The sequence below is a fragment of the Syngnathus scovelli genome, chromosome 8 (genome assembly GCF_024217435.2).
Source record: "Syngnathus scovelli strain Florida chromosome 8, RoL_Ssco_1.2, whole genome shotgun sequence".
In the NCBI taxonomy this organism is placed as follows: Eukaryota; Metazoa; Chordata; class Actinopteri; order Syngnathiformes; family Syngnathidae; genus Syngnathus; species Syngnathus scovelli.
The window spans coordinates 18,229,923-18,257,192 of NC_090854.1; the positions used below are offsets into that span (position 1 = coordinate 18,229,923).

Genomic DNA, 27,270 nt, shown 5'->3' on the forward strand with positions numbered 1-27,270 from the left:
TGTGGCAGCATGTGTAAATGTAAAGAATCTTTTTCTGTGCCTGTGATGTGAACCACTCTGAGCGTGCAGATAAAGAGCGAGCCAGCCAGCCAGCAAAAGAAAAGAGAAGCAGGCGGCACTTCTTCACCCCCTTCCATCTCCCCGCTCCTTGTCACTCCATCCTTCTTCCTTCCCCTCTGTGGGATCCGCTTCCAGGCAGCCCCCTCATCCCCCCATCCCGCCTCTCCTACCACCCAGGACCCTTGGACTCTCCTCACTTCTGTCCCACAAAGTGACACTTTGGACAAGGTAAGAGCCCACTCTTTCTTCCTCCGTCGCTTTTCGAATTGAGTTTCTGTGTGTTGTGGCCTCCGCTTGGTTCCTCCCTACGTTCTCAAGTTGCTCCTCCAACACCGGCGTCACCTTCCAAAACGGGGACTCGGTCACAGGTGATTACAATCCTATCTCTACTTTGCAATCTGCTCGCCTGCGGGCACATCCTAGCAGGTGAACAAAGACAACACGCCGTGTTTTTGTTCCACAAGAAAAGGCACCTGTAATTGATTTGTTCTGCTTGCGAGGTAGTTGCTGAAGGCTATTTATAGATGCTGACAGGCCACCCCCCCACACACATACCGCCTCCCCCCCCCAACCACAGGTCACTTCCTCCTCGAATGCCGGACTCGGGAGACGTGAGCGTCCAGCCAGAAGGCGTGACGTTGCAGCCAGTGTCTCCTGACTTGACAAGACATTGACCCGCTTGATTGAATCACGGGAAGGGAACTCAGCACGGCCCATAAAGCATTCCTGGCAATAGCCGGGAGGAGGGGGGGGCTGCTTAGTCCTCCATCCGCACATCCTGTAATTTACCAGGAAATGTGGAGTGTGTGTGTCTGTGAAATAGATTGTGCTAAAGTGGTTGAGACGTCAATACGCTCTGCCTGCGCAGTTTGAACGCCATTGTAGCCAATTATTGGGCCTCACCACACGTCAATGACTTGGGGAAAAGTAGAAATGCTGAATCAACCCAATTTCATAACAAACACCAAATACCCTTTGAGAGTATTTCCGTCACGCGATAGCAGCAGCGTGATTAATGTTTCATTCCAACAACGGTTCGTCCCAGTTCTGAGGTTGGGCTTTCCTATATTCCTTCTTCCCGACACAAAGGTTTGCCAAAAAGTTACTTTTTCACTTGATGCATTGGCGCCCTCCAAATCCAGCGTCTTGCACCTGTGCGTCTTGCACGTCCAGCCAGTTTTACACGGGTGCCTCCATTTGCGTGACCGATGTGAGCAGATGAGCTGCGATGGCCGAAGGAACTGACTGGAACAAAATGAATGAGAACCGATGGCATACACAAAAGCCGCGTTATATTGCGGGGCTGCTTTGTGAGCCGGCACCCAATGTCGAGATGACGGCGGCCGAGGTGTTCGGAAATCGTGCGGCCCATCGACCCCTGTGCCGGCTCTATTTTTAGACTCGCTAATACACACTGGCGCCGGTCAAGCGACAAGTAAATGTTATTGCCGCTTCCAGGGCAAGTGCACCGCCGTTAAGTTCTGAAGCATGGCGTCGGCCGGCACGCGCTGGATCGACCGCACGGGCAGTCCAGCATCCGCTTGCTTCATCAATTAGTCATGCAGCCTCTTCATCGCTGTGCGAGGATCATGTAAACATCGACATGTTTGGGCCTTGATTAGTACCAGCTAAGACATTTGGACGGGCTACTTTTTAAAATAATAAATAAATCTCAATGTTGAGATTCCAAATTGAGTCTGTAAAAGTCACCAGCTCGGGACTAGCCCGAAACCTGAAGGTGGAGACCCGCAAGAGCAGCCATATTGTTACTGGTGCGAATCGTTCCTCCGAGTCACTCCAAAAAAAATCTAAATTGACGATTTGCGTCACCCAACTGAGAATGATGTGTGTGTGTGCGTGTGTGTGTTTGAGCTGCTTGTCAGATGATGTCAGAAAAAAGTCAAAGCTATTGGAAATCTCAGCTCTTGGCACTCGTCGCTGCCTCTCAGCGTTTTCGCTTGATTAAAAAGCTCCCGGGAGTTTGTAAGCACGCGGTAGGCGAGCCTTCGCTCACTTGCTAGCACGCACGCGCCTGCCAGCTTAGCACGGCGATTATTCAAGCCTCTTAGGCTAAGCCACGGCACCGGAGTGACGAGCGTCATCTCCCCTTCCTCGCACGAGGCAAACCTGTTGTCTGGGAAAGCGGAGACGGCCGGGATCAGTGACACGGTCCGATGCGCACGCCGGACGCTTTATTTAGACGCGTAATCCAGCCGGCCCGCCGTTCAAAATCTTTGATGGACTCAGAGAGCGCCGTGGTCTCATCCAAAAGTGTCCTCGAGAGTGGAGCAAACCAAATCCACGACTAGGGAAACCTTTTTTTCCCCATGTTTTTGGGAAAAGCCTGACGGGCCGAGTTTTCCCTCACGACACACTTTGTTCCATCTCGTGCAGGGGTGTCAAAGTCGGTTTTATCGCAGGCCGCATTGTAGTCATAGTTTTCTTTGGAGGGCCATCGTTACTGTCAACCCAAATAAATGTATGAAAGTCTCATATTATAAACAGTGAAGACAATTTGTAATTTTAGTATTGGCACATGAAGTCGGTGTCTTCGCAGGCCACATAAAATGATTTCATGGGCCGTACCTAGCCCCCAGCCGGGCCTTGAGTTTGACGCCACTGATCCAGCGGAAGGCAAGTTCATCCAGTAGTGTCTGTCGCAAACAAAGAAATTGTCATTGCAGTGAATGACATTTTCTTTATCTCTATTTTTATTAGTTTGCCAGAGCACAGCTAAAGATGTTTTATTCACTTTTGACCTTGGTGGTCTTCGGGACACGTTGCAGCAGCTCGAGCGGCGCAAGCTGTCGCTTTGTGTCGGCTCAGCACGCCGGCCGGGTCGCGGGAGTCGACCGCCGAGCGGCGCCTGACCAACAGATTGGCCCCAGCGGGCGACCGAGAAGCAAAGCAACAAAGAGCCCAGGCAGAGGCCCTTGCTCACGCCATTGCTTTAACATTACGTTTCTTGATCTGCTTTGATTTTTCTATTCAGCAGAAAGAGCTCAATAATTCATTTCCGTGCGTTTGAATGGCGCCGCCGCAACATTAAAACGGAAGAAAAGACTCAGCTCGGAGGCGCCGCGACTGAACAGTAAATAATCCAAAGGGAGAAACGTTAACCTTTAACATGTGATGCGCTCGCGTGCACACGTCAGGGTTGTAAACAATGGCTGCATAAAAACGGAATTGACCTCGGACAATAAAATGGAATAACTCTGCTAGATGACATTATTATTTTTTTTTTTTTATGCCAGCCAAAGACATGAATAAGTGAAACGCGTGCGTTTAGGAATCTATATTTAGACTCTTGCATGTTGGGCTCCCAATCAGGTTGCCAAGTCAGCAAGATTGCACGAGAGCTTAAGGAGAGCTTCCAATCTGCCTCGTTCATTCATCATTGTAAATTGCTCTGGGGTGCTCGAGGAATGCTTCAATTCACCCGAGATCCCGCCAGAAAATTGAAGGTCAACTTGTGGCAGCATTTTCTGCGTTCAGTTGTTCTTGTGGGAAGGAGAAGTACATTGTGCCACCAGTCGCTGGTTCCGCATGATTAATTGACGAGGTTGAAAGTGTGTCAGAGCAGCTGGTGAGGTGAGGTGAGATCTTGCGCCAGGATGCAGCTCGCTTGCTTTCCTCCGCCGACTCTGGAATGTTTCCAGAGGCGGGCAATTCCTTAAGCGGGCCGGCCGGATGAGTTGCAGCTTTTCCAGCGTCCTTGGCCCGAGTCAAACTGGACGACCGCGCAACCCGAGTACATTCTTCAATTGTATAATGGCTTTTTTTTTTTTTTTTTAAAGGTTACAATCTGAAAGAAGTGCTCCAACGTGACAAAAGGCAACATTTGCATGTTGGAGGTTGTTGGTGGTTCCCCCGTCTTGGGGATTAAGAGCTTTTAAGACTCCGACTTCAAAGCCGAGGCGTCTCTTTACTGAAGGTGTGAGGATGTCAAACGCTGCTTAGTCGGACGGGATATTAGCTTTCCCCTGACGCGCGCGCACACACACTGAAAGCCATAATAATGACTTTGTGCAATTCTGAAACCTAACCCGGGAAGCTTCGTAGGCGATAAAAACATCCTGTCCTCTTTTTGCTTCAAGGGAGAACGTTTGTCATTTGTTTCTCTGCAAATCTGTTGGCTTCCACAAAGATCAAGCATTCACGTCAACTTCCCATACCTGCCGGAACTTGGGCTGTTTTGCGGGGGCGGTCTCGTCTCATTTTCCTTGTTCAACATGCCCCGCCTTGGATGTCTGCCAATAAACGGAAGTTAGTCTGCTCCTAGTTAGCCTGCGCGCAATTGCATGTGGAAATTAGCTTGGACAATCTCCGTTTATTGCGTTTCATTTATGGTCAGTCTTGTTATCGCACACGTGCAGCGGAAGCCCCGCCCCCACCCGCGCTTGAGCGCTTGCCAGTAGCTGTGATGAGGCGGCAGAAGGAGCCGGCCTCTCCGACATAAACATGTCCGGCGTCGAGATATATGACGGGCAATTCCATCGCGGCTTGAAGCCCGGCCAATTGCTAAACGGAGGCGCAATCCCCACAAGGGCAACCGTGGCAAGGGGTCGCTCGCACAAGGGATGTCAATGTTAAATGGAGGATTATGGAAATATGGCCATCAATTAGCGGGCCTTTGTGTGACGCCATGTCAAAGTCAGTGTCCTTTGATAGCCTTTGCACAGAACAGTGGGGCCCGATCCGGAAGAAATTTGAAAGGCCACCAATATTTATATTTCTTATAAATAAATGAATACGCAAAAGAAATCCCTCCAAGGCTGCAGCGGGGAAAGCACACGAAATGCAGCATGACTAATGGCTCATCATCGGCGACAAGGCCCGCCCGGCCATCTCGCGCACAATCGACCACTTTGCTGGCTCCAAATGACTTCAAAGCAGAGTCTTAGGCCGCCGGTTCCGATTGGAGCGAGCGCTCCGGCTCCATGGCTCCGGCTAAGCTCTCCCGCCTTTATATTGGGAAAATGACCGCGCCGTGGCTCCTTTTGGAAGCGCGTTTGTCCACCCAAGCGTTTCTTCTGGTTGCTCGGAGCATTCGCTTTGCACGTCTGCGCGTGTTTGCTGGGCCATGACGTGTCTTTGCGGCATATTGTGCACCCAGTAAATCCATCTTTTTTTGCTAGAGACACTAATCCCACATTTATTATTTAGGGTTGTTTATGTGTGTGTGTGTGTGTGTGTGTTCAGCTGAACTTTGACAAATCAGGCCTTTGCGGACTTGAGGGTGGAAATGATCAAACTGGGTCCGTTCATCGGTTTGTGTGCACTCCACTCAATAATGGATTATTATATGATATATGATAATGGAAATGACGGCCGGCCGGCCGAATGTTGTTTTCACTACCGTGTGTGTGTTCCATTTGGGGGCGTGAAGTGCTTCAGCTGACAAAATGTGTGCCGAAGATGCTGTCGGGATATTTAATGAGAGCCTAAGAGCCACGCTGAGGAGATGGCGCATTAGCCTTTTTCATCATTAAATATTAAAAGTGTCATGGGAGCGCGGCAGGCGGGTGGGCGGGCGGGCGAGCGGGCGGGCGGGGGCCTTTCCATTGACGTGATAATCGACTTTTTACCCAGAGGGACCTCGGTGCCGCCAACCACTCCTTTGCCCCTGCACGAAAGCTGTGGAGAAATCAGATTGCTGCTTCTGAGGATTATCTTAATGTGTATAAGTGTAGGGGGGAGTGCAAAGATTACGCACATTATTCCCTTCCTGGCTTCTTCTTTTGGAGGAAAAGGTCACAGCGGACCGTGCAACTCCAAAGTGTACTTAACCAGGCGAGAGGCACTTCAATACTTACGTAACACTCCTATTATGCTGCGGGTCAAATTGACCCATTAAATAAATAAATACATACATACATACAATGAGCACAAAGATGTATTCACAAAGTCCTGTATGGTGTACATGCTGGGCAGGTGGGGTCATTTTAACCTTGAGGTGATTTTGATTTAAAAAAAAAACAACATAAATATATTTAGTCTTCAAACAAAGTCAAACGAAACGACACACACGCGCAGGCAAACAAATATATTTACCATCATGACACGAAAGGCTGTTAGGATCGCAGTTACAAAAATAAAGTAGAGATAGCAAGTGTTAGAATATTCGTCATTTTATTCTTTTTTTTTTTTGCTGGCATTCTTGTAGAAGAAATGTACTCGTTGCTATAGTGTAGATTTTTCTGTCTCAAAATACGATGTAAATATTGTCAAGATTACGTCATTGAGAAAAGGGTAATGGTGCATTTGTGGTGTGAGGCCAAAAGAGGGCAGCAACGTCCTGCTTCAAAATCGTTCCACGTGTACCTAAAAGCGGCCGGCAGATGGCGCGACAAAGCAGCATCATTTGAACCCACATGCTCGGTTTCATTCACAGAATCGCCTCCCCTCACTGTCCCCGGGGGTCTCGTCGTCTGCAAGCTCACAATGTAAGAAGTAATAACAATGAAACCGTGACTATAATAAGAACAAAATTTTTTTTTTCATGCATTCATCTTTTTATTTGTGCCCTCTCATTCTCAGATAACTCCTGTTCCGTTCAACTAATTGGATTATTTTGCACCGGGAAAGCACACCAGAGAGTAAGTACACGGTGATGATGGTCGTTAAGAGGGCCTGAGCGGAGACGCACCGAGCCCTGGCCCACCGTAGTGCAGAATATGACCAAGAAGATGCCAAAGGCACACCCAAAAGTCAATTTGTGCATGCGAGAATGAGCGCTGTTGTCACCTCTGACAGCGGCGATGTCATCAAGCCAGGACCACTTGCACAAATGTGCGGGTGGATTGGCTGTCCAGGATTTGCAACGAGGACAAAATGTCCATCACGTTTGTTTCGATGTTCAGATGTCAGCATGAGCTGGTAATTGACTGGAAGAGAGGAAGGCAGACGGCTGTTGGAGCAAACTCTGCTGTCCTTTATGACCTCACAAAAGTTCAGCCGCAGAAGCTCTGGTGAGTGGCGCCGCCGCCGCTGCCGCTTTGATGTGGACGACCTTCAATATTTCTCTCCCTGCGTGATGATCGTCAGGTGCCTAGCTGGCCGCCATCCCATCATATTCCAGGCATCGTCACCCGGCGTCCTCCCGCCATGGAGTCGGCCCAAGTCCAGTCGGAAGGCGGCCTCAACGTCACCCTCACCATCCGGCTCCTCATGCACGGAAAAGTAAGCAGACGGCCAATGTCTCAAAGCATGTTACCGTTGGAGAACAAATACTCCAAGACAAAGTTGCTTTCTCTTTTTGAGGTCAGACCGTACTTGGACTTGTGACAGCTTCCCGCACGCAAATGATCTGCTCAATATGCAGCCTCCGCAGCGACACGGACACAAAGCAACAGGTGGCCTCACTGGGAGGTCAAAGGTCGTTGACAGGGGGAAACTTCCTTGTTGATGCATCAGCGTCACTTGTTTGGAGTGTCCTTCTTTTTAATGACTCGGGCCAGCAGCCAAACTACGTTCCCATAACAGTGGTCCGGATCAAAATGATGGATGAGCAAAAAAATCAAAAGCAGGAGTTTGCTTAGGGGTGACTCCTCTGTCCCAGAAATATGAAACCGGCGAAATCCACTTAGGACGTTAGTCGTTCATCTTCTGAATCATTCCCGCTGACAAACCCAAATCGTTCATGGAGTACGTCTGCCTCCTTAGCTTTCCGCCGCCTTGTAAAATGAGTCCTCGTCCAAGAATCGAAGGCCTTCCGGTGTGAACGCGATCTGCTCTGTATTCCGCCGTGCTCGAGGTCCATCCATCTCTCCATCAAGCCGCCCTCCTCCTATCTATCCATTTACGGCCAAGGTCACGGCTCTCCGGAGCCCGTCCCGACAGATCAGCAGTCAATCACACGCAGGCAGACAAATATGTTCTCACCTCCAGGCAAGTCGGCGTCGCTGCTTTAAAGCAGCTGAGGCGCCCCGGCGGAACTGAGCGAGTCCATTCGGTTGCCGGAGAGCCAGCGACTGGGGGGAAAAGGAAGCCCCAATCGCAATTGATGAGGCTTGCTTGTTCCATAGTAAAGCTTTTGTCTTTTTTAGCATGCTGTCAACACACAGTGAGTTTGTGTGGTTGGACAGGAACAACAATTGAATCAAAAACTGATTACAACCCTGGCAGGCCTGGAGAAAAAGGCACAAAGGGGAGACAAGGAGAAAAATATTTGTTACAAAAAGCCCTGTGGTTGTTTTTTGAATATTCATAGCTACTCGGGGAGCTTTCACCATTGCCATTGTATGCAAATGGTGGGTTGAACCTCAGCGGGGGGGAAGAAAAAACAATCCCTTTGTGGTCAATCGTACTGACACGTCTCCTTTGTGTGTATTACAGGAAGTGGGCAGCATCATTGGAAAGGTAGGCTCACCTCCGTCTGTCCGTCCTCCGGCACGTATTCTAAAGCTGCTCTCTTATTTCATCCAGAAAGGGGAAACGGTGAAAAAAATGCGCGAAGAGGTGAGTGTGCTCATTCGCAACATTTACGAGTGCGCAAAATGGATTCACATTAGTGGCAGTCAACTGAATTGGTGTCGTTTGCGTCTTTTTGTCATCAATTACGATTATATCAATTGCTGCTTTCCTTTCTAAATGCACATTTGGGCTGGAATGGATTCACGGCGTTTCTGTTTTTAATGGGGAAAAGCAAATTGAAGTTAAAAGCGTGGAAGTTGTGGCGTGATGTTTCTCTTTTTGACCTTGCAGAGCGGCGCGCGAATTAACATCTCGGAAGGCAACTGCCCAGAGAGGATCGTCACCATCACGGGACCGACGGACACCATCTTCAAGGCCTTTGCCATGATTGCCTATAAATTTGAGGAGGTGAGCGCGAGCGGGAAGCCGTGGCGACGTCATTGGCGGACAACGTGTTTTGATGGCAGGACATCATCAACTCCATGAGCAACAGCCCGGCCATCAGCAAGCCGCCGGTCACCTTGAGGCTGGTGGTGCCGGCCAGCCAGTGCGGCTCTCTCATCGGCAAAGGAGGCTCCAAAATCAAAGAAATGCGAGAGGTAGGATCAAAGTTGTACGAGTTCATCTGGCAGCCTCGATGAAATACAAGGTTGTCAATGGTAGTGAAAGAGTTCAAACATGAATCGGTCCAAATAGGAAAGTAGTAGTACGGTTTTGTTGATGTGATACGTCTCGACCAAGAGACGAGCTTGGCATGTCTGGGAGGGGATAATCTTGTCGGATGGGTTTCTGTTTTCTCTGTCATGGTTGAACCTTTTGTCACAGAACAAAATGATCGGGGGCAACAAAAGAAAGAAAGAGAGGAAAACAAAACGACATGAGCCAAATTCATTGTTGGTGCACATTGAGGAGAGATTTCCCTCCCTCAGGCGGAATCCCGGGGCGCATCCTTATTGCAGCCCAAGTCGTAGCAATAAAATAGTATTTCCAGGCATTACAAGTGGCAAAAAAAAAAAAAAAATCCCCAGACAGCGCTAAGGCAATCCAGCTAAAGCCTCAATTAGATGGAGTCAATTGCTGCTCTGAAAAGGCCACGTGCCTTCTCTAGTCCACAGGGGCGCAGGTTCAGGTGGCCGGAGACATGCTGCCCAACTCCACCGAGCGCGCCGTGACAATCTCCGGGACCCCCGAAGCCATCATCCAGTGTGTCAAACAGATTTGCGTCGTCATGCTGGAGGTACAAACATCAATGACACGTCGATTGGATCTGCAACGGGGCCAAAATGTCTGCTTCAAACCTTTTTGGGGGGATTTCCAGGTTTGATGTCTAATACCTGTTTCTGTTTCTGGCTCTCTCCTAGTCGCCGCCCAAAGGGGCCACGATTCCTTATCGCCCGAAGCCCGCTTCCACCCCTGTCATTTTTTCCGGGGGCCAGGTAAGAGTCCCGGCCTCCGCTATGGATGGCTTTCTCCCGAGTCCAGAAGCCCCTTTTATTTTTAGATGCAGACACAAAAACGCAAACAGACTCCAAGGCACAATCCAGACATGAGAGAAGCTCTCCATCTTCCTTTATTGACGACGCCTGTCTTGTGTCTTCCCCTGCAGGCCTACACAATTCAGGGACAATATGCCATTCCACATCCAGATGTGAGTTTTCTTCTCTTCTCACCGTAACGTCATGAAATCAAGAGTGAGGAGGCGGGAATCTAAACGTGACAGCCCACCTCCGGCGATCTTTAAAGACCGTACAAGATAACAAAAGCGCGGTCCATGTATTAAAACGTGCAAGTCGCTTCATTTCCAGCCGGCCGGCGAGCCGAGCAATAATCCGCCTTCATCCGTCCGTCCTTGTCGCGAGAGCATCTGAAGAGTCAGCTGCTGTCAGATTGACTAATTTCAAGTTGGGCAGTGATGGATGCGCTCGCGGGTAACCATCGCTCAAGAGCCGATTTGACATCCTCTTGAAAGTCTGTTTGAGCTGGGACTACTTGGGTCATTTACGACGAGTGCAGTAATAAAAACAAAAAAAGTAAAACAAAACAAAGTAAAACAAATAAATAAAGGGTTTTGTGTGCAGTAATATATAAAAAAAAAAGTGTAAAAAAGAAAAGAAAAAAGGGGTTTTGGTCATTTGCGACGAGCGCAGTAATCAAAGTCAAATTGTCCGAAAGCAACTTCCTCCTTCCTCTCTCCTTCTCATGTCCCTCCCCCCCCCTCCACCTTCTTGGTTACGTGGCCACCTCTCCTCACCGTGTGGACTTTGCCTACATTGTGTTGGTGTGAAGAGTAACCTGTTAGTTGTCCTTTCCCTCCTAACCCTTCAGCAGCTGACCAAGCTCCACCAGCTGGCTATGCAGCAAACCCCCTTTACCCCCCTCGGACAGACCACCCCCGCTTTCCCCGGTACGTACCCACAAGACCCCCTCCCCCCACCCGTAGACGTGCCTGTCCTTCTCTGTCCTCTTCCATTCTTTCCCTTCTCTCCCCTCCCACCTTGTGGCTGTTTCTTTTCCGTTCAGCCTGACCTGCTCGCTGCGCTTCCTGTTTTTTTTTTTTTTTTTTTCCTTGAGAAAGCCATTAGGCCTGTGACAAGCAACATGGCCGCTTAATGCAATCATGTGGTAATTATTGTTTGGTAAAGGCCATGCAGCTGTCCTTGAAAACACTTTGCGTTATTTCATTTGCCTTACATGACGACGCTCTAATGGCATAGCGGCTCACTTAGGGTTGCTTCCAAACTGAAGCGTAATGCGGGAAGTGCCAAACGCTCGGTGCCACGTGATGGAATTGCTAAAAAGTGGCTCTTTGGCTCGCTCCGATTTCTTCTCTGACCTCGGTGATATGAAAATGCAACGTGATCGTTTCAATTGAAGCTTCAGTAACACGTCACAATCGTGTTCGGCTCAGCTGCGTGCTCCTGCATTTTTTTTGTTTTTTGCCCCAACATTTCCAACACTTCCCGGGTGTGGTCAGAAAAACTTCAACTTCAAAAACGCAGCGTGACTTGCGTTATTTGGCGCCAAAATAATGCCTGAAAAATCACAAGAAGAACTTTCAGCTTTCAACCATTCCTTGTTTGTTTCTTGTGCTTTGTTTGACCAATTCAGGTTTGGAAGCGAGTCCACCGGCCAGCACCCATGAGCTCACCATTCCTAATGACGTGAGTCAGCTTTCAAAAATCCCAGACGGGCCCTTATGGCATTTATGTATTTCTTCAGCTAACCATGTCGTTTTTTGCGTGGGGTCATCGTATGCATCTCTATTATGACCTGTGACAATTGATTTTTTACTCCAGCTCATAGGCTGCATCATCGGACGTCAAGGCACCAAAATCAACGAAATCCGCCAAATGTCGGGAGCTCAGATCAAAATCGCCAACGCCATCGAAGGCTCGAGCGAGCGGCAGATCACCATCACCGGGACGCCCGCCAACATCAGTCTGGCTCAGTATCTCATCAATGCCAGGTTTGTGGGACATATTTATTAGTCTGCTGCAAAATTCTCAATAATATGATGAAGAAAAAAAAAAAGGTTTTCCCTCAAAACAATTTGAATAATTGTTTACTCGGTTCACGGCTGCCCTGAAAAAATATGCCGACGTACGACAATGGCAACAACAGCCTAGACACAAGCGCTCTTAATCAAAGTCACCTCAAAAGATGTATTTGTTCACCTTACCTGCCTGTGCTGCCTGCAAATCAACCAACACAAGCGTCACAAACAACGCAAAATCAAACTCATTCAACACAATTGCAGTGAACGTTATTATTATTATTTGCCCTAACTCCCAATGGCAGGTTCAGGGACGTGGCCGCCATGTGGAATGAGCCTTCGGCAATGACAACTTCTTGAAGTGGCTGGCGGGTTTTCAGACAAGCCCCCCCCCCCCCCCCCCCCCCCCCCCCCCAACCCCCCCCCCCCAATTCCCACAACAAATATTCCCCCTGTGGAATTAGACTTCCTGTGGCACACTTGTATTTGGAGTATTTTATTTGCTGTTATTCTATAGGCAGCATGACACTAAAGGAGCTCTCTTAGATTTATTGACTAAATTATTCTTGGTATATGTTTGAAAAATTCAAATGGATGTTTGTTCCTTTTTGCTCATGTGCAATCTTTGAAGTTGTCGGCAATCTACTCATCATTTGTGTACGCAATGTTTTATTCTTCCAATCCGGTTGAAGAGTGAAAACAAAGTGGACTTTTAAAGCAATAATATTCACGGGTCGATTTGACCCGAAGCATGGTTCATCATAATGGAAACAATCCAAATGAACATTGTGTAGATGTGATGATCAAGTCCAAATGTGAGTGTGTGAATTTCATCATTAGTAAAGCATAAGCGGAACGTTAACAACAAATCATCTTAATCATCACGCGCGTAACAAGCAACTCTGTTATTTTCTTGTCACACTTTTTTTTGTTTTTGTTTTGTTTTTTGTTTTGTACTGTCCTAGGTTGACATCGGAAGTCACCGGAATGGCCACTCTCTAATTTGTAGCCATCTTCTCTCTGTGAGCCACCTTGAGATCATGCCCTTGATTTATCTATCCTCCATCGTCTCCATGTTGCCGCTCAACTTTTGCCGTAAATCCACTTTGAGACGCTTCTGCAACCACGTTGCTTTGCTTTGCTATGCTTTTCGACTTCACTTTCCGTGCTCTAAGATTGAGAGGTCTTTTTTTGTGCAGCAACCCAAAAGAACTTTCTCGGCACTGTGGGATTCTGTGAAATGACAATTCCAGGGGCACCTTGCCATGCACAAGTTGTGATTCTTCTGTTATCTTCTCTATGAATTGCTACACCCAAAATGTTCAGTGTGACATGCTGCATGTTTAGCCAGTCAAACGATGTACATTTTTGTTTTATATGTTTCGTAGTATGATTATTTATTCTCAATTTTTTACAACTGTAAACCTTATATGCCAACAAAAGCCATTTAACATTGCTAGAATTTGATCTAGTGTCAATTTGTGGGTGTTTGTATACATTTTCTTGCTTTTTGTATTTGACAATCCGTTTGGAAGCAAAAATGAAATTGCAGCTGACCGAAGACTTCTATGCAAGACTCTGGCAAACACATTTGAGCATCTTCATCCCGATTGCGATATCCCATCCCGCGCACACCCGACTCGCTTCCGAGCCCAAAAAGTTACAATCATGCCACGCCACACAGTGGTGTAAATCCAGTCTCATTTCTACCCCAAGAAATCAAATGATGCCTAATGCAATGATGTCACTGCAGCTTTAACTCAAGTTATTTGTCGTATTGGCATTCCAATCCTGTAGGGGGCAGCATATCGGTGGGAAACCTATCAATTCATCTGTTTTATGAAATAGTTTTGTAGCTCATTTGTCGTATTGGCATTCCGATCCCGTATTGGTGGGAAAGTCATCAATATTTTTTGGTGCGCATTGTAGAGGCGACGCTCTAATCAGCGCGACAAACAGACAAAAGAGATTTTTTATGGTCTTTGAGCGAAAGGTGAGATGGTGGTCGCGGTGCTGAAGCATCACCTTGGCAACGATTTTCCAGCCAACGCATTCAGGTCAAGATCTCCGGGGACTAGAATAGGACAGAGATACAATGGGCATCTTGCCTTCCCCCACTCCACTCCCAAATCGTAACCTTCCAATGTTTGCTCAAGATCACCATTGAAAGGTCAAGACAAGGTGCAAAATGCCGCACGTCGAGGCGGGGCATCCCGGTCAAGTTCCCACTTGATGGTCTCGGGAAGAATTGCTCCCGGCACAGGACGTCATTTTCAAAGTCATTAGCTGTCGTCGATGTCGTGATGGAACCGCATTGTTGGTTTTGCGCAAAACGTCCAGACGAAGCTTCGTTCGAGCTAAATGTGGGAAGACCGACAAGTCCAGCGCGAGAGCAAAGCGCAGCCAATAAAGTCGGAGCCATCATTTCATTTTGTGGACGAACGCTCCCCTCGACTCTCAGGGATCGGAAGAATCGCAACGGCGCTGTTGTGGTTGTCTTGAAGACTTTTCTCCTCACATCTGAGCAGGCTTCATCAGTTGGGGCTTGCTCAGTTTTGATTTTAAAGCTGACGTCTGTTCTCCTGAGACCCACCCGCTCTTGTGTTTTTCAAATCCCATACTTTGCAAAGATCTCCGTTGCCTTTGCTCATGTCTTCATGTTGTTCTTGTTTTGTAAAAAGAAAATAAAGTTGGAGTCGTCTTTGTCCCCCCCGCCCACCGGATTTTGCTCTCGTGTTCTTGTGAGGTGTGGACGACCCAAAAGTGATTGAGATCAGGTCGTGTTCTCATGACGACACACAAACACGGTCCAACGTGCGCTCAAACGACATGTAATGCAAACAAATGGGGCTCATTAGGAAGACCTCGTGAGGACGATGATCACGCCACAAATGCGCAAGAAGAGCATTTTTCATTTCAAACGACAAGCCTCAGCAAGGGAGCCAAGAACTAATGGGCTGTATTGAATTTCCTGCTTTCCAGGGTCCATTGTTGATGTTGTCATGTTGTGTTTCTGCTCGTGGTTGACCTCCTTGATGTTGGGGTTTCTCACCTGGATGTGGGGTTTCTCACCCCAAAATCAAGGAAGTCAACCACGACCCATCAAGCGCAAAGTGACTTTGCCCTTCCGTTGCAGCGTGAAACACGCCACCTTTTCCATTTGCCTTTTGGGAGCACTTTTGCCCTTCGCAGGCAATTTTGTTTTGACGGAACGGTAACGTTGCATCTATAATAGGCCCAGGATTTTCCCCAAAAGCTAATCTATCACTGAACAATACAGCAAGTGGAGCACTTAGGGCTGGCGCCTGTCGCAAAACAAAGAAATAGCTCCTGGAATAATGGGAGCCGTGGCCTACTTTTGACACCCAAGGGAAGCGGTCAGTGAAAACTCACTTTCCTTAACCCAAATGACTATGCCTGCTTGGCCAAATGAAACATTATCTGCAGCTGCCGCGTTCCAAAAACCGTACCGTCGGACTGCTGGCTTTTCGATGTGGCGGTGATGAACTGAACGACGGCAAACGACCTTCCGAGTCTTCAGTCAAAGCTTTGGCAACACATCTGATCCTTGACATTGCTTCAGCGAGTCACGTAATTAGCTGAATGGATGGCGGAGGCCGCCGTCTTGACTCAACGAATTGATTTCAGTGAGGCAGACGGATCGCTTTGATTATCTACACGTTGTGCTTTTTTTTTTTTTTTATTCCCTCCACAATTTAGAAGACTTCCCAGGTTTCCAGATCAGATCAAGATAGAGAACGGCAGCGCTCTTGACGTGTCACGCTGCCGAGTATGACTTTTGTATCCATGACGACGGGCGGCAGCGTTTCAGTCACACGGGGGCTGGCTACCCGTTTAGCAAACGTTTCTCGACTTTTCTGAAAGCCATTTGTCCAAATAAGCGACGTGCAACAGATTTATACGAAACAATCACACTAAACGTGGTGCAGCCTCATAAAACGAGCGCCCTAAATTTTCACTTGTATTTTCACTGGTGGCGGCAGCACTTCAGCATGGAGTTGCCAAATTACAATTTGTCCATTGGATCTGTGCTTTCGGCACATGCATGCCGAGTGATTGTTCTACTTATTGGTTGCTAATGCTAATGTGTGCAAGCACTGACCTTTTTAGCTTCTGAATGAGTTTCAAGTTGAAATGACGGACGTTTTGCAAAAGGTCCACATTCATATTATTGCATGGGAATTATTGTGACATAAAATGTATTTTGTTGTGTGAAATGTGCCGGAAAGGTCAAACAAAGCCCGCTGCAGTCAAAAGCAAAGGACAAAAAACCCGGCTCCGTTGTTCAATGTCACACTTGATGGATGGCCCGGACTGGAGAGACGCAAATATTTCTTGAAATGGTAAAACTACGCTACCATTATTTACCGCCACACTTTTTATGCCACGTTTCCTATTTATTGTACATGCAAGAAAGCAAATGAAATATTTCTTTTCCCTCCATTCCAGTCAGATGTGATTGTTTGTTGAGTCACATCCGGGCAGAAATATAAAATGAGTTCATCAGCCCCCGGACAGAGACGCACGCTCGCGAGACATTCGGCAGCTCCACCTGGAAGAAGGAGCATCCTCCTCCTCCTCCTCCTCCTCCTCCTCCTCCTCCTCCTCCTCCTCTTCCTCTTCCTCCTCCTCCTCCTCCTCCTCCTCCTCCTGTTCATCATCTTCCGAGCAGCACACGGAAAGCACCCACCTCCACGAGTGATAACTTCCAGCCGCTTACGTTTGTCCTTTTTCAGGCTGTTTTCAGCAGAAGGTTGTACTTTTTGCAAAGCTTTCTTAGCAGAGGATCCTTCTTCTTTTTTTTTTGTGGTATGAGAAAGTTCTCGTGGCAGCCTCATCGGATGGGGACAGAATGGAGCCGCGTTTTCTTTCTCAAAGAAAAATGTGCCAAAGGTAAGCACCTTTTGTGTACTCCTTATGAATCAATCAAATGTGATAATCACACCTGCTATTTAAATGTTCATTTTGTTCTGCTCTTTTATCTGAGATGTTTGTCTTTCTCTCTTTTGCCATCTGTCTATCTATCTATCCATCTTGTGTATTTTCTATATGATTTTAATGATGTGGTCAAGCCACAACCTCCCCGCGGCGTGGGTGTGCGTCACATGTCCAGCTGAGTTTCGAAGAATACAAAAATGAGAAGCTTATTTATGATCACGCGTGTGTGTGTGTGTGTGTCTGCGTGTGTGTGTGTGTCGGTGGCCGTGGGCTACTGAACCCCTGCAAGTCGCACCATGTGGTGGGGTGGAAGCACAAATATGATTGGACAGACGTCCTCCAGCGCATCCAGGGCTTCATTTGTACGAGCAATTAAGCCCACCAGTGGGTGCGCGGACCCAAAATGATGATGCTGGTCGTATTGGCGAGACGGACCAAATTGCTGTTCGTTTTGTGGCGTGAGCCCTTTCTGTGTTTCGAACAAATGACACTTCACTTGACTTATGAGTCTGGTGGCCACATTTGAGCCAAGTGCGTCCTTTGGCTTTTCGGCAGTGTAACGTATCCATCCGTCCGTCCGTCCGTCCATCCATCCATCCATCCATCCATCTATCCATCCATCCATGGCTGCTGCAATTTGGTAAAAAAAAGCAGGCAACAAACGATTGACTCTGTCGTGTAATTTGGCTCTTGATGAGCGGGCAAGTCGGCCAGAGAGCCGACTCTTGGTTAAGGGGCAATTAGAAAGGCAATTTTCCATCATAGGTTTTCATCAAAAGAAAACGAGGCGGCTTTCTTGTTTGCAGCGCAAGCGGCAAAGAGCGTAACGACTATTGACGGAAGCACGGCGGGCCTTGCGTGGAGTCAATCACATTTCACGCCAACGTGATGACCACGCAAGCAACAACACAGTCGTGCCTTTTCCAATTCAGTAAAAGAATCTGGAATATGATGGATTCCTTCGCACCTCGTAAACCGTTGCCTTGACTCGTTTGCAGGAATTTGTCATTTGTCGTCAGAAAATGGAATTCTCATGCTGCATTTCTGAAGCGGTGATGGCGACAAGGCCCTCTTTCCTTGCTAGTAACGTCGTCTTTCGTTTTGATTTTCCAGCGCCGGAAGCCATGATGACGCTTACCGCTTTGCCATCTGGAATGGTACCGCAGATTCCCGCTCAGATATTCCCTCGCCATATTCGCATGAGCGCTCCTGAAATCAACGCTCCAAGACGGACGGACGGCGAGACGCAATCGGAAGCTTTGAAACGCCATTCTCCTTGACGATGAATTGTAAAATCAGTTGAGCGCTTTGAGCCGAGCGGACCTTTGAGGAATCGACATGCGGGAGTCGCCGGGCCCCGGCGTGGCCGGCAAATCCCCTGAACGCTTGACAGCCGTGCGGGCTTTGCTCTTTGGACTCCTCCTGGCCAGCGCGTCTTCGTGTCCCAGCGGCTGCCACTGTACGGAAAAGAGCGGCGCCGCCGTGGTCCGATGCACGTCCGGCAACCTGGAGAAGATCCCGTCGGACCTCCCGAGAAACACCGTAGCGCTGATCTTGGCCTCCAATCACATTAGCGAGATCTCCAACCGAGCTTTCCGAGAGCTCACCCGCCTTCGGGAGTTGGACCTGTCCAACAACGAAATCGAGACGGTGGACGCGGCGGCTTTTCACGGGCTCTCCGACAGCCTGCTGGCGCTGAATCTGGCCAACAATCGCATCCGGAGCGTGCCCAAGGAGGCCTTCGCCCACCTGCGGGCCAAAATTAACCTCGCCAACAACCCCTGGCACTGCGAGTGCGTCCTGCAGGAGGTGCTGCGCGAGCTGAGGCTGGACCCCGAGTCGGTGAAGGACATGCTCTGCCACACGGCCGTGCGGGAGGAATACACCGGCAAGGCGCTGATCCAAATTCTGGACTCGGGGATCAACTTCTGCAACTTCCACCACAAGACCACCGACGTGGCCATGTTCGTCACCATGTTCGGCTGGTTCTCCATGGTGATCGGCTACGTGGTCTACTACGTGCGCCACAACCGGGAGGACGCCAAGAGGCACCTGGAGTACCTCAAGTCCCTGCCCAGCACCTCTCACATCGCCAAAGATCTCGACACAGTCAGTACCGTTCTCTAGCGGGATGCCCTTTGTCTCCAAGGGCGTGGGCCACTGGACTGATTTTTTTTATTTTTACATTTTTATGGAAGGGGCACTTCCGTTTTTTCCGAAAGATGCCAATTACAGGGGCTCCTTGGTTTATGCCCCCCCCATCGAAATGGATGGGTCCAAAGAGCCCCTTTCCAGCTCCTTCACTGCCAGCATTTTGCAGCATTTGGACCGAAGGGCCACAGGGAGCGGCAGCCACTCGAGCGGCAAAGCGTAGCAAAAAAAAAAAAAAACGTTTGTGTGTGTGTGCGTGAGCGAGAAGCAACTGCGTGCGTAAATCTTGACAGCACACAAATGGCCACTTAACTAGCGTTATTGTCAGACTCCATTAAATGCGCATGGTTTTTATGTGCAGTTATTTTCCAAGCCCCCAGCGTAGCTTTACTTTTTATGAGCACGTGTTGTCTGCGTGGCGGCGGCGGCGGCGGCCTCGCCGGGGTCCGTTGGGCTTTGGGCTGGGCTCGGTTGGCATTGTATCGTTCCTCTGCTTCTTCCGTTTGTCCGCCGTTTGTGCATTGTGCCTCTCGATGCTGTTTTGACGTTTTAGCCAATGTAATTGTGATGTAAACATTGCATTAGAATGAAAAAAAAAAAATGGGACTTGGCGTTTTGGGGATCATGGATGGATGGATGCTTGTTGCAGTGGTAACGATTTAAGCACAATATCAGTTTGGGTTCTGCAGCGCTACTAAAAACATTTCCATTTATGGTTCAATTTGATGGCAATGGACTGCTGCCAGGTGCCTGCGCCAACCAACTTTGTCTTTTGGGTCACAACAAAATGGGATGGCTTCACTTGCGCATTTCTTTCTGTGATGCCGCTCCAAGGGCTCTGTTCATTGGGTCCAATTGTCCCGTTTGTTATTTGCATTTGAGTGGACGCTGTTTGTCAATAAAGCATCCTTTCAAGAACAATGCTTTTTTTTAGGCTGAAAAGGGCTTTTGCCACAAATGTTGAATCGATTTTCAACGAGTCAGTAATCGTTCGATTGACGAAAAGGTGAGTGCATTGATACGAAGACCTTTGACTTGATGATTGCATAATTCTTTTCTCTGTGAAGGAAGACAACAAAAGTCAAGAGAAGGGAGATGTGCGCTTTCCACAATCACAGGACAGACGGAAATGGAAATCAAGACGTTTGCGGGGAGATGGAAAAACAGGACAACGGGAAAAGACAAAGTCGTTGGTGGAATCTTCGTCAGTGACCAAGTCAGTGGCCTGAGCTCATTCATTCCTTTGTTGTTTCAATAATTCTGCATTTTGGAGGACGTTCCTCTTGAAATCAATAGACGGAAAACAAAATCCAGGTCAGACAGTGACAGGCAGTGAAGCGTAGCCAATCTGATTTTCAGTCACACGACCTCAGAGCAATATTTAGCAAATTGATTTTCCAAACGGGGACATATGCGAGCGAGCGCGGCGGCTAACGCTCCATAGCTACTTTATTTATCTGGTGAGGGAAATGAAATAAAAGCCATCAGGATTTTGTAGCGCTCTCATGAATAGCAACGCCGTCCTTGAGAAGAGCACTAAAGTTTATCCTCGGGTTGCGCCATTCAATTTGACAAAAGCATCTCGGCGCGACATCAAACGAGCACATTTGCACTTTTTATTTCACATCCAAGGCTCCGGCCCAAAAAGTGCAAGATGATGGCGGCCCTGGAGAGACGGAGGGACGGACGGACGGACCCGCGTCGATCGAAGGCCCGCAAGTGCACCAAGCCGCTCATTTGCTCATGGAACAACAATTGGATGCTGTCCAGCTGACCCGAATGGTTGGCTGCCCTTTTTATTTACAAAACGCTAATGGCCAACGCGAGTAGCGCGTGGCGCACCCGTCCGTCCGTCCTTCCTTCCATCCGTCTGTCTCTACAAGGCCGTCAAGCAAGGTCTTGCTCGCTCTTTGACGTCAGCACCGCTGCCGGTGGTCCAGCTCGGCTATTTTGAAGAGGAACGCAGCTGCAACAGTCAATCACCCTTTTTGTTTTTCTCTTCATTAACGATGTCGCTTCGACCTTGCGCGCTTATCAGTCATTTTAACGCTGCTGCTGTTTTACGATTCAAAATATCAATCATTCGTCACTCCAGAAAAGTGTCAGAAATTGAAAAGGTTTTCTCGCAATGCTATTTGTGCAATGCTGTTTTTCTTTGACCAATGCTGTGTTGCAATGCCAAAGGTGCCAAAAGGCCCCTTTTTACATTCAGAGCTTGCACGCCATGAGGAGCAAACATACAAGACAGGATCTCACAATCGTCAGAACACCACCTCGGCTTTTTGTAAATATTTGATGACCTCTTTCAAGGAACACTACTTGGTACTGACTTTTGTTGCCTGTGGTGCGGAGCTGTGTTGAGTTAGTCCTCAGAGACCTTTTTTGTTTTACTTAATATTGACAGCTGCACACTTGACTTTGTAGCAAAGTGTCACTTTGTCAGTCTTGTGCCATGAAAAAACAAGAAAAAATGTGAGGTCTGTAGGAACAACTGTAATCAAAGCTGCAAATATACACCACACACGCCTCAAATGACAACAATTGGGCACGAAAACATGTGGCTGTCTTTGTCGTCCTCTAGCGGTGACACCAAGTACTTTGTTTTGAGTTGAGGATTTGTGAGGCGATCGTCGGTCCACTCGGCTTCTTGTTCTGTTACTGACCCACGTTCATGTTCGAGGATGCAATTTTACCTTGCTTACATAACAATATGACGAGACTAAAGCGTGATCTAAAAAAAAACACATAGCAAGGGACAAACAAATTGATGCTATAATACTGGAACTGTATCAAAATAGATTTAAAGTGACAAATACAGGCGTCCTCACGCAGCCTCGAGGAGGCGGAGTCCCCCCCCCCCTTTTTTTTTCTCTCTACCGCCCCCAACGACGCTGACAGCAAAGAAGATGGATGCCCCTCGAACAAGTTATTGATGACTCTTGCGTGATACTTTTGGCTTTTGCAACAGAGCTCTTCTTTCCTCCCCTCGTTGTTTTTCTGCAAAACATGCAGGTGTCATTTTTGCTCTCTGTTCTGATTTTATGCAAGAGCGAAGCGTCGGGCAAGTTTCCCCGCAGCGGAACCGGGACGAGCGCCTCTTTCCCTCCTCTGCATGCAGATGAGGATGAAGACGAGGGCAACTTTGCTCCGCAGCCGCAGCCGCCGCCGCCGCAGACAGTCGCCGAGCCTTCGGATGGTTCGTATTCTACGCTCGAGCCCAAACTCACGTCGACGGATCATGTCCACCAACATGTATTTGTTGCACTCATGACTAATTCATTGCGTGAGGGAGGAGCGCGCTGGCGCTGGCGCCTGCGCTGGGGCTCGTTGGCTGTGGCGCTGGCTGCTGCGAGCGTCACATGAGCCCGTCTGTCCCACACGCAGCCAGCCGCACTTGGAAGCGGACCAAGTGCCTTGCCTTTGCCCCATGCTTGCCATCCTCCCCTGGCTCTCAGCCGTTTCTCACCGGAATTTCTTTGGGAATTGTACAAAAGGAAGCTGTGCCTAGTTAGCAGCTGAAAGAAGTCTTTTCATTTTGGTTTACATGCCAACAGTTAGCAGCGGGACTTTAAAGGGTGGCGCAACATGTGTAGACAGACAATATAACAAAACAGCCTTTTTCTTCTGCAGAAAAACAAAAACACATGACTAAAGTTATTACAGAATCTTACTGAGTCATCTGTGGGAGTTGAATGAAACTCTTCAATTGTCCACATGACTGTATTATACTGCCGCCTGGCGGCCAAGCAACATTGTGCAGCCACTGCACCTACGCTTGATCTAGATTTGTCTTGAGCGTGCGTTTTCCTCTTTCCGTGGAATGCATGACCTAATTCTGACACAAACAAAACTGCCCATGTTTTAGATCAGCACAAGTGGGCGAGGGCTGTGTGTGGGATTTTTTTTCTCCCCCCCAATAGCTAAGTCGCTGGAGGACCATCTGTTCCTGACTGTCTGGTGGTCGCGCAGAACCGAGCACTCATGATTGTGTTGTGTGTGTTTCGCGGGTTAACAGTGGGATGAGGTGGCTGGATCGTCTTGAATGATTGTCTTTCAGATGATGTGCTTGCGTGCGTGCGTGTTGAAGCTCCAACGCCCACAACATGACGATCCGTGTCTCATCCACATCACTGGCTTCATTTCATTTCATTTCAGTCGTCATCATAAACCTCTTTGCCGGCCGCTTGGCCAAATGGGGGAGATTATTGTAATCTGGCACGAGACACCTCCACATTTAGTGAGCCCCACTTTAAGAGCCTCGTTGTGTTTATGGAAGAACACTCACAAGCAGCAATCCTCTTCCTCTTGCCTATTCGTGCTGCTTTTTCTGCTGAGGTTGAACAGTGTCAGTGCTCGTTTGACACGAGCGGGAGTGAGTGAGGCGCGATGAAGAACCGCGCTGCCGGATCATTTCGTGATCTGCCTTTGGCACTTGCTGCTGGACTCTTACGTAAAGCGAGTGAACGAGTGGCGTGTCCGTTCCTATAAACTAAGCCCGGGCCAGGTTACCGGGGGCGGCATTAGAGGAAAAACACACGAGCGTGTGATGTGACAGTAACATTTGGGGGCGGGGTGGGGCAAGAAATACTCAAATCGAGACTCACGCGTTAAATAAATCAAATCAACAGCAATCGAGGAGACTTTGTCCGTTTTAATCAATGCATGGCTCAGTGATAGACTTTAACAGCGCAGCGACGCGGACCGATGTACTGTGGAGGATTTCCTTCATTGTGAATTCAACTCGGATGCTCACCCAATTCGTGTTGTCGTGGCCACGAACCAGCAATTGTCTCCGCAGCGTGATAGCGGCTAATTGGATTTGCGCATAAGGCGGCACATGATCAATATTCTCCGAGCGGGCCGAGAAGAACACATCAGAGAATTTACGTTTGCTAATTGCCCCGTATGACCGGCAGGTTGGACCTTCACCCTGAAGGTGCAGGTCACCGACATGCTGACTCGTCAGTACCTGGCGCGGGCGGAGGTGGATCTTCACGTCAACTACACCAGGATCAAAACGGTTCTCACAGGGGAGGACGGCGGCGTTTTGCTCCGAGTGCCTTTTCAAAGCGGCTCGCCCGTCACGGTGCGGGCGTGCAAAGACGGCTACGTTTGCGCGTTGCTTTCCTGCCAGACTGTCAGGAGGCCAAGTAAGATCCGTACCAACGCTCAAGTCGGGTTTTTCCGGCCGGCTTCAAAGTCGCTTCTTTGCCTTTCAGTCTTCTCTTCGGTGACTGTGCCCCTACGTCGCCTGACGCAAGGGAACGTGTGGATTTTTGAAGACTCCTTCCTGATCACCGACAAAGCTTCGGCGGGTAAGGCAGCGTTGGGAAGCCGTCTCAGCATTTTGAGACCAAAAGCAGCAAAATGGACCCGCTGGTGGATTGCGCCGTAGATGCTTCGTGGCGGCCCGTTGTCCAGTTCCCCAAGAGCCTGCTGAACCTGAGCGAGGGCAGCGATGTGGCCGCTTTGAAAGCCTACTTGACCGTCCCCGAGCCACCTTCAGCGGGAGGAGGCTTTCTCCGCACCTTGGGCGTCATGAGCAGCACAGCAGGTTTGGACACCTGCAGATGGTGACAAAAATGCATTTTTGAAAAAATATTTTTCTCTTACCAAGGATACATCAACACGGAGTTGAAACCGGCGGCAGCCGTTAGCGTGCAGCTATTCCGCGGGGACACGGAGCTGCGTATCGGCGGCCCCGTGAAGATCAGCCTGACACTCCCCGACAACTGCGGACTGCGGTCTTCAAACGCTCTTCCGGCGTGGTTCTACAACCGCACCACCGGTGGGTCGCTGGCTCGCTTCATGTCATCCAACTTGCTCACCACCTGCTTCCTTTGTCATTTAGGCGGCTGGATGAGACAGGGATTAGGGACGGTGGTGTCGGAAGGTGGAAAACTCAGATGGACGTTCAGCGCTCCGCATCTGGGTTACTGGATGGCGGCGCCGGTGCCGACGCGTGGAGGTCAGTAAGCGCTGCCCTCAAATTCAAGCCAAGCCATCTTCATCTTCAATCTTTACTCTTCAGATGTCTTTGGAGCTGACATCCTGGGTGACTTCTTTGCCCGCCATTGGTCTTTTGTGGCGCTGGCCCTTGGAGGAATGCTCTGTTTTGTGGCCTGTCTTCTTGCTGCCTTGTTGTATTGTCAGAGGTAAGCCATCGGATGGCTCTCGCTCTGTGTGAAGAGCTTCGTTTCAAAGTCTTCTCGCTGTTCTGTCCAAGCTCCGCGAGGAAAACGAAGGTGACGCACGCGCCGCCCAAAAAGGACCGAGCCACGGCCACCGGCAGCGATGAGGACATTGAAGGATCTTCTCCATCTCAGCGTGGCCTGAAGCACGCAAGAAGGGAGGAGCGGCGCGATGTCGCCGTACCCGTCCACGACGGCGACGTTTGCACCGCAGCTTGCACCGTAGCGGCCCAACCCGAGATCCCTTCGAGCGACGCGACGGAGCCCATACGAGTTCCGGAATCTCTGACGGACGCTCTGTTGTTCTACAGCCAGCCCGTGGCCATTTTGCACGCGTCGGCGTTTTTCCAAGCAGAAGACCAACCGCAGCAGCCCCGCTGGACTGCGGCCATGGAAGCCAGCGAAGAGAGCTCCAGCCTAAATGCGTCACAAGGCTCCACTCAGAACCAGGAAGGAGATCCAGAAGGACACGCGCAAAATACTTTGCTACCGCCAAGCAGAGGCCAGCGCGGTCTCCTGGAATCGGCGTCGGTTCCGGAAACCTTAAGTCGACTGAGGAGCAGCAGACGCTCGATGGAGGCCGCCGGCGAGCTTTCCAAAGCGCCGTCGTGGCAGCCGCCGCGGGCCTGGTTTGTGAGTCTGGAGGGCAAACCGGCGGCCGAGATCCGTTACGCCGTGGAGGAGCAACAGCGGAGAAGAACAACTGCGGGGAGTCAAGAAACCAGCTTGGATTCCGGCGTGGATATGATCGAGATGAACCAGACGCCCGGCCGGAGAGCTGTCACTCTGGAACGCAAGGGCACCTTTGTCAAGAGGGCGGCCGGCGAAAAACAGACGGCGCCGCTGTGAAATGGATGTGGCTCTCTGCACGATCCTCCGTTTCTTCTTCAATCTGCATTTTAGCAAGATCTTGAGCATTTGAGCCGGTCTGGTATCTCATTGCTAGCGCATGAACTCTCGCCTGCCACTAAATTCCGTTTCAAAGGTTTTTTGCATGAGTCGCTTGTGAGCTCCACCTTTGTTTGCCTTGATGTGCGTGCGTCGGCCCGGCAATAAATGCACGTTTCATTTATGTGTGTGGGTTTTTTTCTGACTGACTATCTATCCACATTTTTTCAAGTTAATAAATGAAGCGCTCTCGTTTCACGTTAATTGTTCTGCATTTTCGAGCGCTGCACCGAGGGAGCTTGGATTATTTCCTCGCTGTGGATTTCAATGAGCGACTGCGTGTTGCATGGCTCGGGAACATCCGCTAGAGGGCAGACTTGCATAAGCTTTATTTCCGGAAAGTGTTTACATGGCGCACGCACGTCAAGACATACAAGTGTCATGTATGATGGGATGAAAAACATGCAAGGGCAGTGCTGTTGGGTGGATGGTCTGCATGTCTGACTGACAGGTTCTGGGTTTGAATCCTAGCTCAGGCCCTCCACAGTGACGTTTGCATGTTCCTGCTCGAACCGTGACGGCTTTTACTTCGGCTTATCTGGCTTCCTTCTCCTGCAAGTGGAACGTAAGTAGTATGCCGGAATTGCCCAGCCCCGAGTTAGACTCATAGTTACTAACGTTTTTGGTTTTTTGCAACAAAGTTATGAACATGTTAAAAAAAAAAATGTTGAAACGCTTAAAACTGTAGCCGAATGTCTGGCGAACGTCTTTGCGATCGTTTGCAACTTTGAATGAAGACAGAGGAAAAATCCACATTCGGGACCCGCTAACTTGCTCTGCTCGGTGAGCTACAGGCGAGCAATCAACCGTGCCGTACACACACGCGCGCTCTCGCTCGCTCGCCACCGCTGGAAATAGAATGGCTCGGCGTGAATGAGTTCCAAAATAGCTTGCGCCTAAAGACGCTTGGCGAAAGATAGCCCGAGTGATTCCGTTGCTCCTCAAGTGACATCGGCTGGGTTTCCCACATTGGCCTCCTCGTTGTGTGGCGAGTGGCCCCGCTGCACACATTTTGCAAACGCCTTCTTTGTCTCCAGAGGCTGGGAATTAGTC

General features: G+C 49.2%; 3 protein-coding genes across 8 annotated transcripts; all 3 read left to right on the plus strand.

The window, feature by feature from the left end:
* LOC125974036 (poly(rC)-binding protein 3) lies at positions 1-14,686 on the plus strand. Of its 5 annotated transcripts, none has more exons than XM_049728816.2 (16): positions 1-288; positions 6,455-6,506; positions 6,601-6,659; positions 6,924-7,031; positions 7,108-7,242; positions 8,398-8,421; positions 8,488-8,520; positions 8,767-8,883; positions 8,943-9,074; positions 9,584-9,712; positions 9,837-9,911; positions 10,082-10,123; positions 10,804-10,879; positions 11,584-11,636; positions 11,772-11,941; positions 12,274-14,686. In XM_049728816.2, exons 5-16 carry the CDS (start codon positions 7,168-7,170, stop codon positions 12,326-12,328), a joined length of 981 nt encoding a protein of 326 aa, XP_049584773.1. In that variant the 5' UTR covers positions 1-288; positions 6,455-6,506; positions 6,601-6,659; positions 6,924-7,031; positions 7,108-7,167; the 3' UTR covers positions 12,329-14,686. The 5 variants fall into 5 exon arrangements, with proteins under 5 accessions (XP_049584773.1, XP_049584771.1, XP_049584775.1 ...); XM_049728814.2 differs by having other exon boundaries at positions 2-288; positions 10,801-10,879; XM_049728818.2 differs by having other exon boundaries at positions 3-288; positions 12,934-14,686.
* Positions 14,687-16,653: 1,967 nt separating this feature from the next.
* On the plus strand, positions 16,654-19,999 carry LOC125974038 (leucine-rich repeat-containing protein 3). The gene is made up of 2 exons (XM_049728820.2): positions 16,654-16,882; positions 18,041-19,999. Exon 2 carries the CDS (start codon positions 18,266-18,268, stop codon positions 19,052-19,054), a length of 789 nt encoding a protein of 262 aa, XP_049584777.1. The 5' UTR covers positions 16,654-16,882; positions 18,041-18,265; the 3' UTR covers positions 19,055-19,999.
* A 1,935-nt stretch (positions 20,000-21,934) lies between these two features.
* On the plus strand, positions 21,935-26,341 carry LOC125974032 (protein FAM171B). Of its 2 annotated transcripts, none has more exons than XM_049728809.2 (8): positions 21,935-22,274; positions 23,995-24,228; positions 24,298-24,393; positions 24,474-24,632; positions 24,696-24,866; positions 24,930-25,046; positions 25,110-25,233; positions 25,305-26,341. In XM_049728809.2, the coding sequence occupies exons 1-8, from the start codon at positions 21,989-21,991 to the stop codon at positions 26,116-26,118; spliced, it is 2,001 nt and encodes a 666-aa protein (XP_049584766.1). In that variant the 5' UTR covers positions 21,935-21,988; the 3' UTR covers positions 26,119-26,341. The 2 variants fall into 2 exon arrangements, with proteins under 2 accessions (XP_049584766.1, XP_049584767.1); XM_049728810.1 differs by having other exon boundaries at positions 24,298-24,389; positions 24,473-24,632.
* Positions 26,342-27,270: the final 929 nt, after the last annotated feature.

Coding starts and splice junctions, on each gene's coding strand:
- LOC125974036 (XM_049728814.2), top strand. CDS start 7,168: ATGGAGTCGGCCCAAGTCCAGTCGGAAGGCGGCCTCAACGTCACCCTC. Junction 8,422..8,487: donor TGGGCAGCATCATTGGAAAG/GTAGGCTCACCT, acceptor TATTTCATCCAG/AAAGGGGAAACGGTGAAAAA. Junction 11,942..12,273: donor CAGTATCTCATCAATGCCAG/GTTTGTGGGACA, acceptor TCCCAATGGCAG/GTTCAGGGACGTGGCCGCCA.
- LOC125974038 (XM_049728820.2), top strand. CDS start 18,266: ATGCGGGAGTCGCCGGGCCCCGGCGTGGCCGGCAAATCCCCTGAACGC.
- LOC125974032 (XM_049728809.2), top strand. CDS start 21,989: ATGCCCCTCGAACAAGTTATTGATGACTCTTGCGTGATACTTTTGGCT. Junction 22,275..23,994: donor AGTCGCCGAGCCTTCGGATG/GTTCGTATTCTA, acceptor TATGACCGGCAG/GTTGGACCTTCACCCTGAAG. Junction 24,867..24,929: donor GTTCTACAACCGCACCACCG/GTGGGTCGCTGG, acceptor TTTGTCATTTAG/GCGGCTGGATGAGACAGGGA.